The 18,576-nt window shown below is 38.9% G+C and overlaps 1 protein-coding gene across 1 annotated transcript in view; it reads right to left on the bottom strand.

The window, feature by feature from the left end:
* The window catches only part of AIMP1 (aminoacyl tRNA synthetase complex interacting multifunctional protein 1), a 29,907-nt gene that overhangs the window by 10,838 nt on the left and 493 nt on the right, over nt 1–18,576 (bottom strand). The window contains exons 2-5 of the mRNA XM_006096593.3: nt 10,013–10,146; nt 8,441–8,554; nt 6,492–6,659; nt 4,800–5,011 (exon numbers count right to left, since the gene is read on the bottom strand). Coding sequence (XP_006096655.1) covers nt 4,800–5,011; nt 6,492–6,659; nt 8,441–8,554; nt 10,013–10,146 — 628 coding nt within the window. The remainder of the gene's footprint in view (nt 1–4,799; nt 5,012–6,491; nt 6,660–8,440; nt 8,555–10,012; nt 10,147–18,576) is intronic.

The following is an 18,576-nucleotide window of genomic DNA, read 5'->3' on the forward strand; positions in this document are numbered from 1 at the left end:
GTCAGGGCATATGCCCAGGTTGCAGGCTCGATCCCCAGCAGGGAGCATACACAAGACAAATGATGCATTGCTATTGCTAATGGGAGATGGCAATGTAACCATGAAATAACGTAAGTCGAGTCTGACGTAATCTGAGGACTGCCTATATATAGAAGATCCTAAAGACTCCACAGGAAAAATTTAAAACTAATAACTTCACTAAAATTGAAGGATACAAATATTTGATATTGGCAAAACTGGATAGATATGTGAAAAAAAGTGAATCTAGGCAACTATCTTATACTCTATAAAAAAATTCAAAATGGATTAAAGGCTAAAATGTTAAGTCCTGAAACCATAAAACTCCTAGAAGGAAACATAGGCAGTAAACACTTTGATCTCAATCTTAACATTTTTTTGGATATGTCCCCCTGGGTTAGGGCAATAAAAGCAAAAATAAACAAATAGGACTACATCAAACTAAAAATCATTTGCTATGAAAAGGAAACCATCAACAAAATGAAAATACAACAAATGGGAGAAGATATTTGCAATGACATATCTGATAAAGTTATAAAGACTGTATTAAGAACTCATACAACTCAACATAATAAAACACACCAATTCAACTAAAAAAAGGGTAGATGACCTGAACAGAAATTTTTTCCCAAAATAAACAAACATACAGATGAACAACAGACATATGAAAAGATGCTTAACATCACTAATCATCAGGGAAATAAAAATCACATGACATACCACTTCACACCTGTCAGAATGGCTATTATCAAAAAGTCAACAAATAATAAGTGTTGAGAATGTGGAGAAATGGGAATCCTTACGCATTGATGGTTGGAGTGTAAAATGGTACAGCTACTATGGAAAACAGTATGAAAGTTCTTCAAAAAATTAACAAGAGGCCACCATCCAATGAAGCCCATACCAAGACCCATCATAATTAAAATACCAAGGGCTAAAGACAAGGAGAGAATCTTAAAATCAGCAAGAGAAAAGCAGTTAGTGACCTACAAGGGAGTACCCATACAACTGTCATTTGACTTCTTTAGAGAAACTCTGCAGGCCAGAAGGGAGTGGCAAGAAATATTCCAAGTGATGAATAACAAGGGCCTACAACCAAGATTATTCTACCCTGCAAAGCTATCATTTAGAATTGAAAGTCAGATAAAAAGCTTCCCGACAAGAAAAAGCTAAAAGGAGTTCACCACCAAATCAGTACTACATGAAATATTGAAGAATAGTCTTAAGGAGGAAGAAGAAATAAAAAATATGAACAAAATGACAATAAATACATATCTATCAATAATTGTATCTAAAAATCAAAATAAATGAACAAGAAATCTAATGAACAAAATAAACTGATAAATAGAATAGAACCAGAGGCATGGAAACATGAAACTGACTAAGGAATCTCAGAGGGAAGGAGGAAGTTGGGGTGAGAAGAGATTAAGCAAAGCTCTTCTATACATATATGCATTACAGACAATAGAGTGGTGAAGGCCTGGGGGGCGGGGGCAGGAACCAGGAGGAGGGGGGCAATGGGTGGAAAAAAAGGGTGCATCCGTAACACTCTCTAAAGATGAAAAAAAAAATAGACCAAAGTTTCAAATTCCAAAGGCCCCCTCTTTGGGAGGTCTTCATGAATAAGACTCATCTTCAACAAATAACTTGAAAATGCCACATATAAAAAAATGTTTTATACAATTACATATAAGAAATACCATACAGTTAATCTTTCAAAAGTCAGATAACATCTGTGGACCTTTACCTTTGAAAAATACATCAACCTACAAAATATTGTATGCAATTTGGGGGGGGGGGAGATTAAATGTCCCTGCTTCATAAATGTTTACTAGTACTGCCTTCATGGGTTAGATACAGATGTGTATAAAGAGATTTGCTTATGGCTGTGAATGGCAGCTTTTGGAATAGAAACAGTCTGCAACTTGTGAGAACAAAAAAGATAAAGCCCCAATGAGGAGTTTTTCCAATTTAACTGGCTTACGACCAGTTGGTTCTTTTCTCCAACATCCATTCCTAAGTAGTTATGAAGGAGACCTCATCCTATACAAGATGAATGTAAAGAGAAAAAACATACATGTGGCAAATCCATAAATTTTTAATAGATAAGAAAATCTTCTTCACTCATCCCCTCGTTAGAGCAGCTAAATGATCCTATTAATATAAGGCAGAACACGTTACCCCTTAGCTCAAAAAACCTCTAATGGTTTTCATTTCAGAATAAAAGCCAAAGTCTTTACAATGATCTAAAAGACCCGATGTTATTTGGCAAACTTATCTCAGATTTCATCTCACATAATATTCCCCCTTACTTTGCTGTAGTGAACATCAGAGGCAGACATTTGATTCAGCAATCTAAAATGCTCTTCTACCAGATGGACATTTGACTTATTTTCTCAGACCTTTTACTTAAATATCACTTCTTTATAAGGCCTTCCTGAATTACATTATATAAAATGACATCATCATCCTAGCATCAATTCTTCCTCAATTCTTCCCTATTTTATTTTTTTCTTGATATTTATTATTTAACACTAGAGGCCCGGTGCACGAAATTCGTGAGGGGGGGGGTCCCTCAGCCCAACCTGCACCCTCTCCAATCTGGGAGCCTTCAGGGAATGTCCTACTGACAGCTTAGGCCTGATCCCCGTTGTTCTCTGCTCTCTGCGGGGCCTGCCTGCTCCACACCACGCCGATGGGCAAGCAGGCACTGCTGGGTGCTGCCTGTGGGCCGTGCTTGCTGCTCCTGTGTCACTGGGTGCTGCCTGCGGGCTGTGCTTGCCTGCTGGGCTCGCGTTGCCAGGGTGGTGCCGCCAGTGTCCCACCCCGGCCGCTATGGGTGCCGCTATCTTTGTCATAGAGTGATGGTTAATTTGCATATTACTCTTTTATTAGATAGGACTAGAGGCCTGATTCGTGCACCAGTGGAGTCCCTTGGCCTGGCCTGCCGGATCGGGCCGAAGCTGGCTCTCTGACATCCGCTGAGGCATCTCGGATTGCGAGAGGGCTCAGGCCAGGCCGAGGGACCCCATCGGTGTACTATCTGGGCTGGGGAGGTTGGCCAGCCAGGGAGGAACCACGGGAGGGTTTCAGGGCATGTCTGGCCCGTCTCGCTCAGTCCCGATTGGCCAAACCCTAGCAGCAAGCTAACCAGCAGTTGGAGTGTCTGCCCCTGGTGGTCAGTGCACATCATAGCGACTGGTCAACTGACTGCCCCCTGGTGGTCAGTGTACATCATAGTGAGTGGTTGAGCGGCCTTAGCATATCATTAGCATATTATGCTTTGATGGTTGAACAGACAACCAGACGACTAGACACTTAGCATATTAGGCTTTTATTATCTAGGATAATATTGTATTACAAGAGGCCCAACTTGCACAAAATTCGTGCAAGAGTAGGCCTTTCCTTCCCCCAGCTGCTAGCACTAACTTCCCTCTGGAACCCGGGACCAGACTTCCCTCGCAGCCTTGGCTTCATCCGGAAGGACGTCCAGTCTAATTAGCATATGATGCTTTTATTATTATAGATTATTATAGATGATTTCCTGATGTCCCCATAGGAATGTGAACCTCACAAAAGGATTTAAAAAATGAACACAAACAAATCTATCATCTTAATTTCATTTTAATTTCACTGCTTTGTCCCTTGTCTAGCATATAGTTTCTGGTACATTGCAGGAGCTCAATAAATATTTGAATCTAGAAAGATGAATTAATAAATGTAAAGATTTATCCAAGTTCACAAATTCAATAAGCAACAGAGCTGGCAATGGACAGAGAGGCAGAACTATCTCAATGTTGAAGTCTATGGTCTTTGCAATATCCCTGAAGTACCATGGGGCAGAGAAAATAGGTAGATGATTAAAATTACCCATAAGATATCTTGAAAGAGCAAATTAAAAACTATTACTGTCTTTAATTCATGCCACTGTCATTGGAAATACATATATATATGTATCGCCATACATATGCTGTATACATATGTGTGTATAAAAAATACTTATTTTTATACTTTTAAATACCTAAATAATAACAAAGTACAAAACATCTAACTTTTAACAACTAAAGGAATAACATTAAAATCTGCAGTTCAATCTCCATGATTTCCTTTCCTGTTTTCTCTTAAAGTATGAAAATATTTCTTTAGTTATAAAGAAATGAAACCTGTTCTTTTATTTTTATTTATATATTTTTAAAATATCTTATTGATTGATTTTGAGACAGAGAAAGTGGTAGAGGGAGTAAGGGGGGGAAGAGAGTGCAAGAGCGAAACATTAATTTATTGTTCCACTTATTTATGCATTAATTGCATAAACTGTATGTGCCCTGACCAGGGATAGAACTTGCAACCTTGGTGTATCAGGATGATGTTCTAACCAACTGAGCTACTCAACCAGGGCTGTTATTTTACTTTTAGATTGGTGTTTCCTAGGTTTATATAACAGTGATTTTAAAAAATCGAGGAATAATAAAATTCCATGAGAAACAATGATGATACACATACCTAAACACAGTATTTTACATACACCAAACTAAAAACATTTTTTAATTGAGAAAAATGTATCTTCTTTTCATCCTTATGAGTCCAGTCCTAATTTTTGCAAGAGTTTAGTAGTTTTCTGTACTTTTTTGTGTAATTCATCACATTCAAACTAATCAATTGAACTAATCAATACTGGCTCCTGTTGTCGGTCATCTAATACAAAATTATATGGAAAAAACATCTAAAGAAAGAGGAAATGAAAGCGTCATGTGTATGCAGAAGTTAGTTGTACAAATTACCTGGTCAAGAGGAACATGATTCACCAGTCCACTGACAACTGTCCTTGGGACTGCTTCTCCAACATCTACTTCTTCTACATACAAAGAATCTGCATCAGGATGTTTTTTAGCAGTGATGATACAACCAATTCGAAGATCCAGACGGGAAACATCTATTGGTTTGGAGTCAGCACTTCCTGCTACTGATTGTTGTTTTTTTTCCTTTTTCTCTCCTAAAGAATATTTATAAATGGGTAAACATCAGAAGTAAAACAAAAATAAACTAGAAAACACTTCATAACATTGATACCGATGAACTTAAAAAGAAAAAAAAGTGTTTATACCCTACCTTCACTTAAATAACAAAGGAAATAATTATTTATCCAAGTCATAGCATCTTGAGCCCTATTTTAGCTATTTCTCTGTTGAATAACTACCTTTATCTCTAGTTAAAGGGACAAAAAGTTGTTAAGCTATAGTTTATGGGCCAAATCCAGCATGCTGTTTCTGTCAAAGTCTTATTAGAACACAACCATGTTTGTTCATATATATATTGTCTATGGCTGGTTTTACACTATGACAGAGGTGCATAGTTGTCACAGAGCCTGTAAAGCTCAAATATTTACTAACTGGCACTTTACAGAAAAAATTTGCATTTCCCTGAAACAGAGCTGTAGGAAATCCTTTACAATTTTTACTGTGAGTCTTTAGAAAGTGAAACATACTATATTTAGAAAGAATGCCATACTCTGTAGCCAACTGATGGAACGAACCACAAATATAATTTCCCTGATAAAATGTTTCTCTCATCAGTTAAACATACTGATAAGTATAAGTAGATAGGGGCTGTACATCCTCTCCTACATCATTTTATCATTAGGTGGCATGGTTACAATGAAAGCAATTCAGACTAATTCCTCCACTTTATAAAATTTATTAAGAAGTAGGCATAAAACAATGATACAGCCTATTCTAAAACTTGAACATCCCCATGCCTTAGTTCAGAAATTATACTTTGACTAGAACAGTGGTTCCCAAACTTATTTGGCCTACCGCCCCCTTTCCAGAAAAAATATTACTCAGCGCCCCCTGGAAATTAATTTTTTTAAAATTTTAATAGCAATTAAACAGAAAGATATGTATTAATGTTTCTACCTTTTTCGTAAAATATAGTAAAGAAAGGTGTAAATTAGAAACATTGAAGTTTGAAATTATGAAACTATTTATTGAATAGAAAGGTAATACAAAAAAAGTTAAAACAAATGCACCTGTGGCCATCACCGCCCCCCTGGATCGCTGCAGCGCCCACCAGGGGGCTGCAGCGCCCACCAGGGAGCGGTAGCCCCCACTTTGGGAATCATTGGACTAGAATATCCTTTTCCTATCTTCACAACTTTGCACCTGTGACTTTTCTAAATGACCCCCCAAAAAATTAAGTCACACTAGATTACATATGGGCTTCTATACTTAATCTCTACATTCTATGTTTTTAGTTATGCTGGTCCTTATACCTCAAATGCCATACTCTTATCCTGTCGACCTGAACAACCTACACACATCCTTTAGGGTCCAGCTTCTGAGTTCCAATATCATACTGTTTCTAACTTTATTCTAGTTCATGAAAGTCTGAACTTTCTTTCTGACATCATTATTATAAAAAATGTTGAGATCCAATAAACCAGACAGGAGCCAAATAACCTTAAAGTAAAATACCTTTCTTTTCAAGTTTCTCTTTCACCTTCTTTTCTTCTCCTCCTCCTCCTTGTATCTGTTCTTTGGCACCAGAAGATATGGGTGTGATTGGCATAAATTGTATTACATTTTCAGAAACCATGGAATTAGCTTGCAGTGGAGTACCAGATGGAAATGGTATTTGTTTCACTAAAATGGAAAATAAAATAGGTAATGCCATTTACATTAAACCGACAAATAAGATAAAAACTATGAAATTGTGAATCACAAATATAAACTCTTTTAAAAAGAGAAATTCACTGTATATGATTATCAGGTCTCTATTTGTCCGAGATTGTAAAAAGGTTGCCAAAAAATTAACTAAATTTTAAACATGATAAAAGAATACAGTAGATGCATGTTTCTCCTTTAATCACTAATGATTAAACTGAAGAAATTACAGATAACATAATAGCTAAAATGTATTATGGATTTTTTTAAAAATTATGGATTCACTATGTCGCAGACACTTTTCAAAATGTATTACATAAATTAACTCATACAATTCTCACGAATATCTTAAGCAGCAATTTCTATTCACATTCCCACTAACAAATGATCATCCTGAGCCAGACAGAAGTTAAAAAATTGGCCCATCACATACACGGTGAATAGGGAAATAAAATTTATACTCAGGAAATCTATCTCCGGAGACTATCTCTTATGGTTTAGTAAGAGAGCATGTTTATCACACAGGTTTTGTTTATATTAAAGAATCAACTGAGTAAGTGTATGAATATTAGTCATTTCTGTATCAGAATTAATTCTACTTCAAAAAAACTTTTTAAAGAAAATTTCTAAAAAATATTTCTTCAGCAATATTAAAAACTTTTATTATATTGATAATATTTGAACTGTTAATATATTGATACTATTTTACTGTATTCCAAATCTCTTAGTCTTGGAAAACATTAACTAGCCTCAAATTTTTCACTAACAAATGAAATTCTCTCTAGATGGTAGTTTTAAGCATACATTAGTTTTTACTTACTTTAATTTAACTCACTAAGGGTAGGGGAGTTCATACTACAGTATTCAAAATAATTCACTTACAGAATGATGGTCAAAAGAAAGCAGTTAAGTATACTTAGAACTCCTTAACTCACCAAGGAAGAATCTTCCATTATATAACCAAATGGCTTTGTGCATGATACTTTGAAATTGTAATAGGACTATTATTATTAGTGTTTCATAATAATGTAAATTTATCTAGACTCCTTTAAAATAATTCAATAAAATTTTTAATTTTATTTATAATAGTCGAAATGATAATTATCTATTTTGATAATTTAAAAACTGTACAAGTTCATACAAATTACTTTAATACTTCTAAGTTTCAATTTCCTCATGTAAACAAGGGTATTTATATACACTTAATTTTAAGGATAAAATACATAATGTATGTGAAACAACTGCCAACACAGTGCCTAGAATATATTAAAACTTAATAAATATTAATTAAATGTTATTATGACTTATTGTCAGTACAGTGGTGCCTTGACTTACAAGTTTAATTCGTTCCGAGACCGAGCTCATTAAGGAGCTCGTTAACTCAAATTACTTTGTCAACTCAATGCAAAAAATCGACCGAGAGTCAGCTGGTATCTCAAAAAACTCGTTAGTCGGGACACTCGTAAGTCAAGGCCCCACTGTAATTATTTAATAGGGAATGGTGAAGGGCAAGTTGAAGCATAGCACAGAGTTAAAAGCATAGGTTTTGAACCCCAACTTTGCTGTTTTTTGCATAATCTCAGGCCAGGTCATGTGCTTTTCTGTATCTCCATTTTTCCTTCTGTAAAGGAGGACAAATATGCCAGAAGGGATGCTATGAAGGTAAAATAAAATTTTAAAAAAGCATACCTAAATTAATAAACAATAAAATAAATAATTACTATTTTAAGTAAAACTATGTCATTTCGATATTTAATCACCTCCATTTTTAATTTCTGCCTGAATTAGCTCTTGCTTCAATTCTTCAATTTCTTTCTTCAATTTAGCATTTTCAACTCGAAGTTTCTTCTCTTCTCTCAAAGTCGACTGCAAAACTAAGATGAAGAAAATCTAGTTAAGTACAGTATAGCAGTGTTTTCTAAATGGTTCCTTATGAATACTACTTGAAAAGAGAGTATAACCAGTATACACACAGGCAGGATAATTCTAATAAGCAAATTTTTTTTGGCCAGTTTCTTTACATCAGAGTTTAGTATTATTAAAACAACATGGTATTTAAAAGAGAGAAAAGATAATCTGCAAAATAATAGAACAGAAAAGGTTTTATGAATCATTTTTCTAGCTTCTGTAAAGATGCTTATGAAAATTTAACAACCTTGCTCAAAGTGTCAATAACAGATAAGACTGTAAGAGAGATAAATATTAGATATATTAAATTATTTAATTTTTAAAAGTCAGATCTAATTACCAAACAAGAAAAAACTATTCTCATTTTTTTTGGTCATTACCTTGTAAAAACACCTAAATAACCCTTTATACTCAATGTCTCAGAAGCTTAAGTGAGCAAACATTTAATGAGTGAAATAGCTACAAAAATTTGCTCAAGACATAATATAGATGTGTGTTAAAGGTGAGCAACTGGATATACAAAAATATAAAAGAAAAAAACAATGATTCTTAGTGAGGTTGGTAGTGCTCCCAATGTGGAATTTTAAAAGCCTGAGGGATTTTCAAAATAATGGGAGTTATTCCTGGCATTTACTGGGTTGGGACCAGGAATGCCAGATGTCCTAACATATACTAGATAAAGATTTTGGAATTTTCATTACAAGAATAACATTGGTTATTGAAAAATAAAACATATTTAAACAAACAAAACAAAGGTCAATCTAAATCCTACAAGCAGAAATTTAGATTTGATATTTTTATACACATCATAGCAATTTCTAGGTAAAATATAAATAAGTATGGAAAAAAATTAAAAATCATTTCAGACAATGCCATAGGAGTAATATAAAAGTATACATTCTCACCCCTGGCCAGGTAGGTGAGTTGGGTTAGTGTCATCCCGATACAACAAATTTGCAGGTTTGATCCCCAATTAGGGCACATACAAGAAACAACCAATGAATGCATAAACAAGTGGAACAGTATATCAATGTTTCTCTTTCCTCCTTTCCTCTCTCTCTCAAATCAATTTAAAAATAATTTTAAGTATACATTCTCTTCTACACAAACTTCAGTACATATTTGAGTTCACCAATTTTCCTTCATTTTTAATCTCTAATTCTATGCCAAATTATTTTAAGCGTTATTTCCCCCAGAAATCTGAAAATAATACATTGTTTCCTCTATATATCATACATTCACTATATATCAATTCTAATTTATCTTAATTCTAGACTATCATTTCATTCCAAATTTAAATATTAAAGGAATATAAAAGTTATCATCAAGATAACGTAATAATTTATGTAATACACACTTTTTTTGGTCTGTCAACATATGAATTCATTTTAAGTATCTTCTTAGAAAGTTTAAATTTTTCTTACTTGCTTTTTCCTTAAGAAGAGCAACTTGCTGTTTAAGATATTCAATAATTTGATCTGCCTCTGCACCTTTCTGTTCTAGTCTCTTCAAAACAGCATCATTGGTTGCCATTTTTGCCAAGAAACGGCAGAAAATCCTAAATGAAAAAATAAAAGTGATAAATTATACTGTTGAAGGAATAAATTTATTTTACAGGCACTGTGAACAAGCAGTCTAAAAAGAAAAATATTTTCTACTGTATCAGATCAATGTTACAAAAAAACTCACTTTTCCTACAAACCAAACCAAAGACACAATTTTAAGGATGTAAAGTTTTAAAGAAAGTGTTAAAATACTGCAGAACATTATCACACAAGACAGAAATACAAAAGGAAAAGAATAGCAATAACCTTAACTAAGCTATAACCAAGTACCATACCTGTGTTCCAAAGAATTGCTGAATTCCTTCTTATATGTTACTTTTGCATATTGCATATTCCTACTATTTACTTAATTATGTATAATGTTAAGGAGAAACGTGATTAGGAAGGACAAATATTAAAAGATCAACAATTAGGAAAACATCAATATTAATCATATGCTTAGAAGTAATGTCAATATGTATACTGTGTCCTTGTAAAAGAAATTAGAATTTTAATTTTATAATAATTCATAGAAATTAGAAAACATACTGTCATGTACAGAAAAATGCATATAAGCAAAAATTCTGAGATTAATTAATCATGCTAAACTGCCAAGTACTTCACATTAAAAATGGTTAATCAGCCCTAACCGGTTTGGCTCAGTGAACAGAGTGCCAGCCTGTGAACCAAAGGGTCCTGGGTTCAATTCTGGTCAAGGGCATGTACCTGGGTTGAAGGCTCCTCTCCAGCCTGGGGCCTGGTTGGATGCGTGCAGGAGGCAACCAATCTATGTGTTCCTCTCAACACATCAATGCTTCTCTCTGTCTTTCCCTCTCTCTTCCACTCACTCTAAAAATCAATGGAAAAATATCCTAGGATGAGGATTCAAAAGAAAAACAAAACTAAAAAACAAACAAACCTACATTCTTCTTCCAGGGCTCGTAATCATTATTTGTATATTAGTAGAAAACATTGGCATAAACTTATGCATTCTACTTATATTATTGAAAAATCTAATAATGTATAAGCAACAAGTAGTGGAAAACTTTCCAGAACTTCTAATTCTAAAAACAGTAATAGCTCTTAGCATTTGACAAAAGTCATGTCAACACATAGACCTAACGAGAAACTAATCTAAAATATCTCACAAGAATTTTTTTTAAAATATTGGGATCATAAGTAAGTATGCCAAGATAACCATTTAGGAGTAGAGAAAAAGTGGACACTGGTTAGCAGCTGGTGTGTTATATAGTTATTCTTAAACTAGAGGCCCGGTGCAGCTTCGCCCAGGCCACAAGTGCAGGCACTCGGAATGGTGGGGCAGGCGGCGTATCCCTCTCCCAGGCCGCAGCTGCAGGCACTGGCTACTGGGACTGCAGGGCAGGCGGCTTGTCCCTCTCCTGGGCCGCAGGTGCAGCCACTGGCGCCCAGGACTGCGGGAACTGTGGGGTGTGCAGACTGTCCCTCTCCTGGGCTGCAGGCGCAGGCACAGCCACTGGAGCCCGGGACTGCGGGGCTTGTCCCTCTCCCAGGCCGCAGCCTCAGCTGCTGGTGCACAAGACAGCAGGGCAGGCAGCTTGTCCCTCTCCCGGGCCATAGCGCTAGCCGCTGGCACCTGGGACCACGGGGCGGGTGGCTTGTCCCTCTCCCAGGCTGCAGGTGCAGGCGCTGGCACCTGGGACCGCGGGGCGTGCGGCTTGTCCCCCTCCCGGGCCGCAGCCTGGCTGGTCCCCATTCCTCTCTCACGAGCTCATTTGTGCCTGGCTGGATCCCATTCCTCTCTCGCAAGCTCATTTGTGCCTGGCTGGTCCCCATTCCTCTCTCCCCAGTGTTGAGTGTCAGAGCCGTTATGGCATGAGGGCGTGATGACCATTTGCATATTAGCTCTTTATTATATAGAACTAGAGGCCCGGTGCACAAAATTCGTGCACTGGAGATGGGTGCGGGGTCCCTTAGCCGAGCATGTGCCCTCTTGCAGTCCGGGACCCCTCCCTTGTTACTGCCCACCTGCTTGCTGCTTCCTACCGCTTGGCTTGCTGCTCCTTAGTGCTGCCACGAAGGCCTTGGGTCTGCTGGGTGCCGGGCCTGCGGGTTTGTGTCTCTGATACCCCCAGCAGCCCCAGCACCAAGGTGGCGGGCCTTGGGGCTGCTGGGTACAGGCCCCCCGTTGCGTGTTTGTGTCTTCTATCAGGCCCCCAGCAGCCCCAGCAGCCCCAGCACCACCTAAATAACTTAAGGGAAACTTTATTTAGTCTTCTTTTAAAAGCAATCTAGTTTAAAAATGAGTTGCAGTTAAGACAGAACAAAGAACTTGGTACCTAAGAGTGAGATAGACTGACAGAGGAGAGGCTGGGCACTGGTCAGGGGCTTACATGCCAACTGTTCTCCACCTGGGAAATGATGTAAAATCGGTTTCTTTAGTTTTCTGCTTAATGGTCTTCTCCAGCACTGAGGTCAGAGGAGCCGCCTTCCAGCCCCCACGCTGCTTCTCAGAGCCGGAAATTTCGCCATAGGCCTCTGCCTAGGACAGGACCTCTGCACCCCCAGGGTGCATAAACACACAGGGCTTCCATCAGGCTCCGCTGATCCCAGGGCCCTGAGGCCTTTCGGCTCCGCTGATCCCGGGGCGGGGGCATCTCGGCTTCGCTGATCCCGGGGCCTGGAGGCCTCGTGGCTCTGCTGATCCCCGGGCAGTGAGGCCTCTCTGCTCTGCGGCTTCAGGGCTGTTTGGCTTCGCTCTACCGCTTGGAGCCTGAGTAAGCAGATTAACCGCCATCTTTTAGCTTCTATAATTGAAACATTGTATCTTTTGGAGCTGTTGCTTCAGGAGCTCAGAGCCCCGCAGCTGTAGGCAGGAACCTTGGTTTCCTCTATCGCTGGGGCAACCAAGCATCCTGTTCTCAGCTGCCTGGCTGCCTGCCGCCATCTTGGCTGACAGTTAATTTGCATATACTCACTGATTAGCCAATGAAAAGGGTAGCGGTCGTACGCTAATTACCATGTTTCTCTTTCATTAGTGTAGATTATATTTTGCCTCCAAAACTTGATTATTGCCAGAGAAATTATTGCCCTAAGATACTCCTTTAATGCGGCTTCTTTTGTGTAGTATTGTTGATATAGTGGCAGCTGAAAGTAACCTAATATGCCCTGGCTGGTTTTGCTCAGTTGTTAGAGTGATGGCCTGAGGACCATAGAGTCTTGGGTTCGATTCCCAGTCAAGGGCATGTACCTCAGTTGCAGGTTCAATCCCCAGCCTCCAGGGCGGGGGGGGGGGGGGGGGAGGGAGGGGAGGGCCCATTCAGGAGGCAACCAATGAATGTGTCTCTCCCCGCCACCCCTTCTCACCCTCCATTCTCTAAAAAAATCAATGGAAGAAATATCTTTGGGTGAGAATTAAAAAATAAAGTAACCTAATATATTACTATGTTATATAGCATGATTTATGGAGACTAGGAAAATTACTAATTATTGCATAACGAAATGAGAACTGTTCATTAGTAGTCAGAATGCAGAATATTCTCAAATTTCAAATTCAGGTGCTCTAAAATTTATGTTTTGTTGAATTTTTTTTAATACACTATTTTTTAGAGTTGTTTTTAGGATCTTAGCAAAATTGGGCAGAAAGAATTCAGTGAATTTTTTTTCCCCTTCCGTTAAATCAGAATTCAGTGAATTTTTTTTTCCCTTCCGTTAATCAGAACAGTATACATCATTCTCATAAAACAATTTTTTTCTCGGTGTTTATGGCCAGTTGTGTACCTTTGTCTAATTGGTATGTATGGTTTATTCTGGATTGCTTTGTCTTGAGCTGGAGCTGAGAACTGTTATGTACCAGTTCTTTTATTTACTACTAGAGGCCTGGTGCACGAAATTCGTGCACAGGTGAGGTCCCTAGGCCTGGCCGGCGATCAAAGCGTGAGCGTCTGGCATGGAAGGGCAGGTCCCAGCTGACCTCTGGGCCCTGGGCAGCACCTGGGCCCCAGGGCACTCCCCTCCACCTGAGTCAACGGGCCCTCACCCGGCTCCCTCAGTGCCCTGCACCCCGCCACTGCCACTGGTCGCCCTCTGTGGGGCGATCAGGCCCTGCTTGCACCTGCCTTGGCCTGCCACCACCCACTGACCTGCTCCACCATCCCACTGTGGTCCTGCTCTCGTCGGGGCCCATCAGGGCCGGCAGCGCCTCCACTGCCGCCTGCTATTAGCGCCACATCACTGACACCCGCCATGTTCCGCGCTACCCTCTGGTGGTCAGCGCACGTCATAGCGAGCAGCCGAACTCCCGGTGGAGGGGACAATTTGCATATTAGGCTTTTATTATATAGAAGAATGTATGTATGTATCTATTTATTTTTGTTAAGCTTTACTTGAGGATATTTTATCCATTGATTTTTTTTTTGAAAAATTTATGTATCTATGCTTCCCTTATTTTTTTTGCCCTTCATTTTCTTAACTTAGAAAATTAAGGATACTTATCACCTGATTTCACCTACTTCCTTGGCATCTATTTCAGGGCTCCTCTTTGTTTTTTTTTTGTTTGTTTGTTTTTGTTTTTTAAATATATTTTATTGATTTTTTACAGAGAGGAAGGGAGAGGGATAGAGAGTTAGAAACATCGATGAGAGAGGAACATCGATCAGCCACCTCCTGCACATCTCCTACTGGGGATGTGCCCGCAACCAAGGTACATGCCCTTGACCGGAATCGAACCTGGGACCTTTCAGTCCGCAGGCCGACGCTCTATCCACTGAGCCAAGCCGGTTTTGGCTCAGGGCTCCTCTTTGACCTGTACTTTATGTTCTTCAGACTTTGTTCCTGATCACTGGCCTGTTGGGATTACAACTATCACCACACAGATCAATCAGGGTTGCCTTTGTATTCCAGGGTTAACAATGTCTGTAACTGAAAGGAACCTTTGTATTCCAGGGTTAACAATGTCTGTAACTGAAAGGAGTCTTCCATTTATGTTACCTGCCAAATCACTAAAAATAAAGTTCAAATTATGTTACCTGCCAAATCACTAAAAATAAAGTTCAAAACCTTAATTTTACTTATAGTCCCTGATTTTGAGCTATGTGCTCAGTTTATAGTAGACAGAAAATTTAAACATGTTCTTGAGAAACATGGATATAAGAGACACCTAGATTGGTTGTCTCCTGTGCAAGCCCTAACCGGGGCCTGGGATTGAGCCTGCAACGAGGTACATGGCTTTGAATGGAATTGAACCCAGGACCCTTCAGTGCACAGGCCAACATTCTATCTACTGAGTCAAACTGGCTAGGGCTCCTTGTGGCTTTTAATATGCTAATATGCAAGGCTTTCTCACAGGTGATAATGTTAATAATAATAATAACAGGTAACATTTGTGGAGTATTTATTATGAGCTGGCTAAGTGTTTTCATAGACCACCTACAAATACTGTAATTATCTCCATTATACGGAAAGAAAGCTTTAATTAAAATTAATTTGCCCCCGGTCATGTGGCTAGTTAGTAAATGAGAATTGAAACTTAGGTCTGTCTGATTCTGGAGTTACTTCTTTTAATGCCCAAACTATAGTTTCCCTAAAGGATATAATTGTGAATCATTTCTCAATGGATTTAACCATGGAATCCTTACCTAAGAACATACATTAATATTTATTCAAATCAGTATTCTCTACAACTGTTTGGGAATGCTGGCTTAGTCTATGCTAAAATAAAAGAAAAAGATTATGAGATTAAAATAGGTATCTTTATTTACATGCACAGTAATTACAAATACAAAACATTTAGGGAGAGAAAAAGGACAGACAGATTGAGAATAAATCTCATTTTGATACATCAGCATAAAGTTGATGAATATTCTATTGATCTGCCCCTAAGATCTCCCCTAAATGCCCAGCCTTTAAAGCCCCAGAAAATTAAAGGCCCACCAGAGAGCATCCCCATGCGATTCCCTTTCCCTTCTCCTCACCTTGCTCCCCCCCCGCAAGCCTGGAAAGTATCCCCTTACTTCTAAGGGGCCCCCAGAGACGTGCAACCAGGGGAGCAGTGGGCAGCAGCAGTTCATTCTGCTGTACACCCTGATCCTGTCTCCAAGGCCCCTATTGTCTGACTCCCTAGAGAGCCAAAGCAGCCCGGCCTCGGCTATCCTGTTGCTTCTCCTATGCCCTTCCTTGTTTCACTCTCCTAAGTATATTTTTGCTGTGTTCAATAAATGCTTGCTTTTCTACACTTTGTCTCTTGATTGAAATTTTTTCTCAAGAAGACAAGAACCCAGGTCTCCTCATCTCCCCCTGTCCCTGATAACATCTTTTTGCCATTATCTCTCTCAATTGCAGTGTATCTTCAATAAATCCCACTTTGTTTTACTTTCATTTTCATTGACCTTAAATCTTTTCTGCATAGAAGAGAAAAACTGAGGTCCCAGCTGGGAACCCCAATCATAACAATCACATTTTATCAAACCTAAGAAGCTGTGGTAAGATGTTCTAATAAAAACTTCGTAAAAGTTGAAGCTGATTTTACCAAATATATGAATTTAGCCTGCATCCTAATCATTAAAACACACATATAAAAGATTATTCCTGAAATTCTTATCGTTTCTGAATGACTTCCCTTTACCTCAGCAATCTCCTCAGTAGTCTTCCCCACTCTGATTCTAAATTGCCAGTCATTTCTTTTAAATAATCCCCTGCCTCAGGCTCTCTATGTTAGGAACTAAATATAAACAAGTAAGCTATTGTTTTGAAATGGAAGTTTTAAGTTCAGATTTTAAATTTTACCTTATAGTATAGGATCTCTAAAGGTATTTAAAATTGTCTCTCTGCTTCCCAAAAACATCCGATTCCACTGTTTCAGAATTACAATTAGGTAAACACTTATAATCTCAGATACTTTACCACATTTCATCAAATCTAAGATACTGTCAATTGCAAAATGGCTCCAATAACACGATGCCCTATTATTTTATGTAAACAAAAAAGGCCACTGCTGATAACTCAAGGTTTTCTTATCACTTAGTCAGATCTGTATCATTTATTGAAAGACCTCTTTTATTATTATTATTTTTAAAATCCACATTCGAGAATATGTTTTTCATGGATTCCAGAGGGAGAAAGGGAAATGGAGGAAGGGAGACACATCAATGGCTGCCCCAGGGTCAGCAGGGAAGGAATCACAACCTGGGTATGTGCCCTGACCTGGAATAGAACTGTTAGGTAGGAAGTTATACAGGAGAGGCTGGGGTGGGGCCTACCCTGGGGTCCTGAGAGGGGTCAGACCAACACTGCCTTCAGACTGCCACTCTGTGACACACTACAATTCATTTTTAAAAAGTCTTTCCCAAGTCTAATTAAAAAAAATTAACTCACCACTCATTAATACTCTTACATACCAAAATTAAAAACACTAAGAATATGCCCAGCAAGTGTGGCTTGGGGTTGAGCATGGACTTATGAACCAGGTCATGGTTCATTTACAGGTCAGGATATATATGCCTGGGTTTTGGGCTGGATGCCCAGCAGGGAGTGAACAAGAGGCAGCTGACAATGATTCTCTCATCATTGATGTTTCTATCTTTCTCTCCCTCCCCGTTTCCTCTCTGAAAGCAATACAAACACTAAGAATATGATTGGCTATTTCTTACCAGCCCGCCTCAAGCCACCATCATGTCTGCTCTGGATTGCTGCAAAGGCCTCCTAACGATCTTTCCTCCATCCTGCCCCCGCTTCAGTCTATCTGATGATAGCAGCCAGTGAGATCTTTTTAAAAATGAAGTCAGGCCCTAGCTGGTTTGGCTCAGTGGATAGAGCTTCAGCCTGAGGACTGAAGGGTCCCCAGTTTGAGTCCAGTCAAGAGCACAGGCCCGGATTGCGGTCTCGATCCCCAGTTGGGGGCGTGCAGGAGGCAGCCTGTCAGTGATTCTCTCTCATCATTGATGTTTCTATCTTTCTCTTCCTCTCCCTCTCTGAAATCAATAAAAATACTTAAAAAATGAAATAAAAATGAAGTCAGATTCTAGCACTCCAAACCTGCCCACGGCTTAGATGCCCTCAAGATCCTTCAAGGACCTGCTCCTGCTTTCCCTGACTTTTGTCTCCAGCTTTAACAACTTCACTCAACTCTGACCCACAAGATGTTTGCTGTTCAGGCGAGTTTCTGCTTCACTGCGTTAGCAATGGCCGGTCGCTCTGCCTGACTGCACGTCGCCAAGATTTCTGTATTGTTAATCCTCTCACCTCTGTCCGCTCTTCTGCTGTAGGATAGTCACTTTTTCAGTGAGACCTTCCCTGGCCACACTAAAATTTCAATCTTTATCTTCCTTCTCGGCTTTATTTTGCTCTTTAGCGATCATCATAACCTAAAATATGGTGTGTTTTTCGTAACTTTGTCTAGCCCTTGTCCTCCTCGATAGAATGTTAAGCCGGGGAGGCATGAATTTTGGTCTGTTTTGTTCATTGCTCTG

This window comes from Myotis lucifugus, unplaced genomic scaffold (assembly GCF_000147115.1).
Source record: "Myotis lucifugus unplaced genomic scaffold, Myoluc2.0 scaffold_182, whole genome shotgun sequence".
NCBI classification, from domain to species: Eukaryota; Metazoa; Chordata; class Mammalia; order Chiroptera; family Vespertilionidae; genus Myotis; species Myotis lucifugus.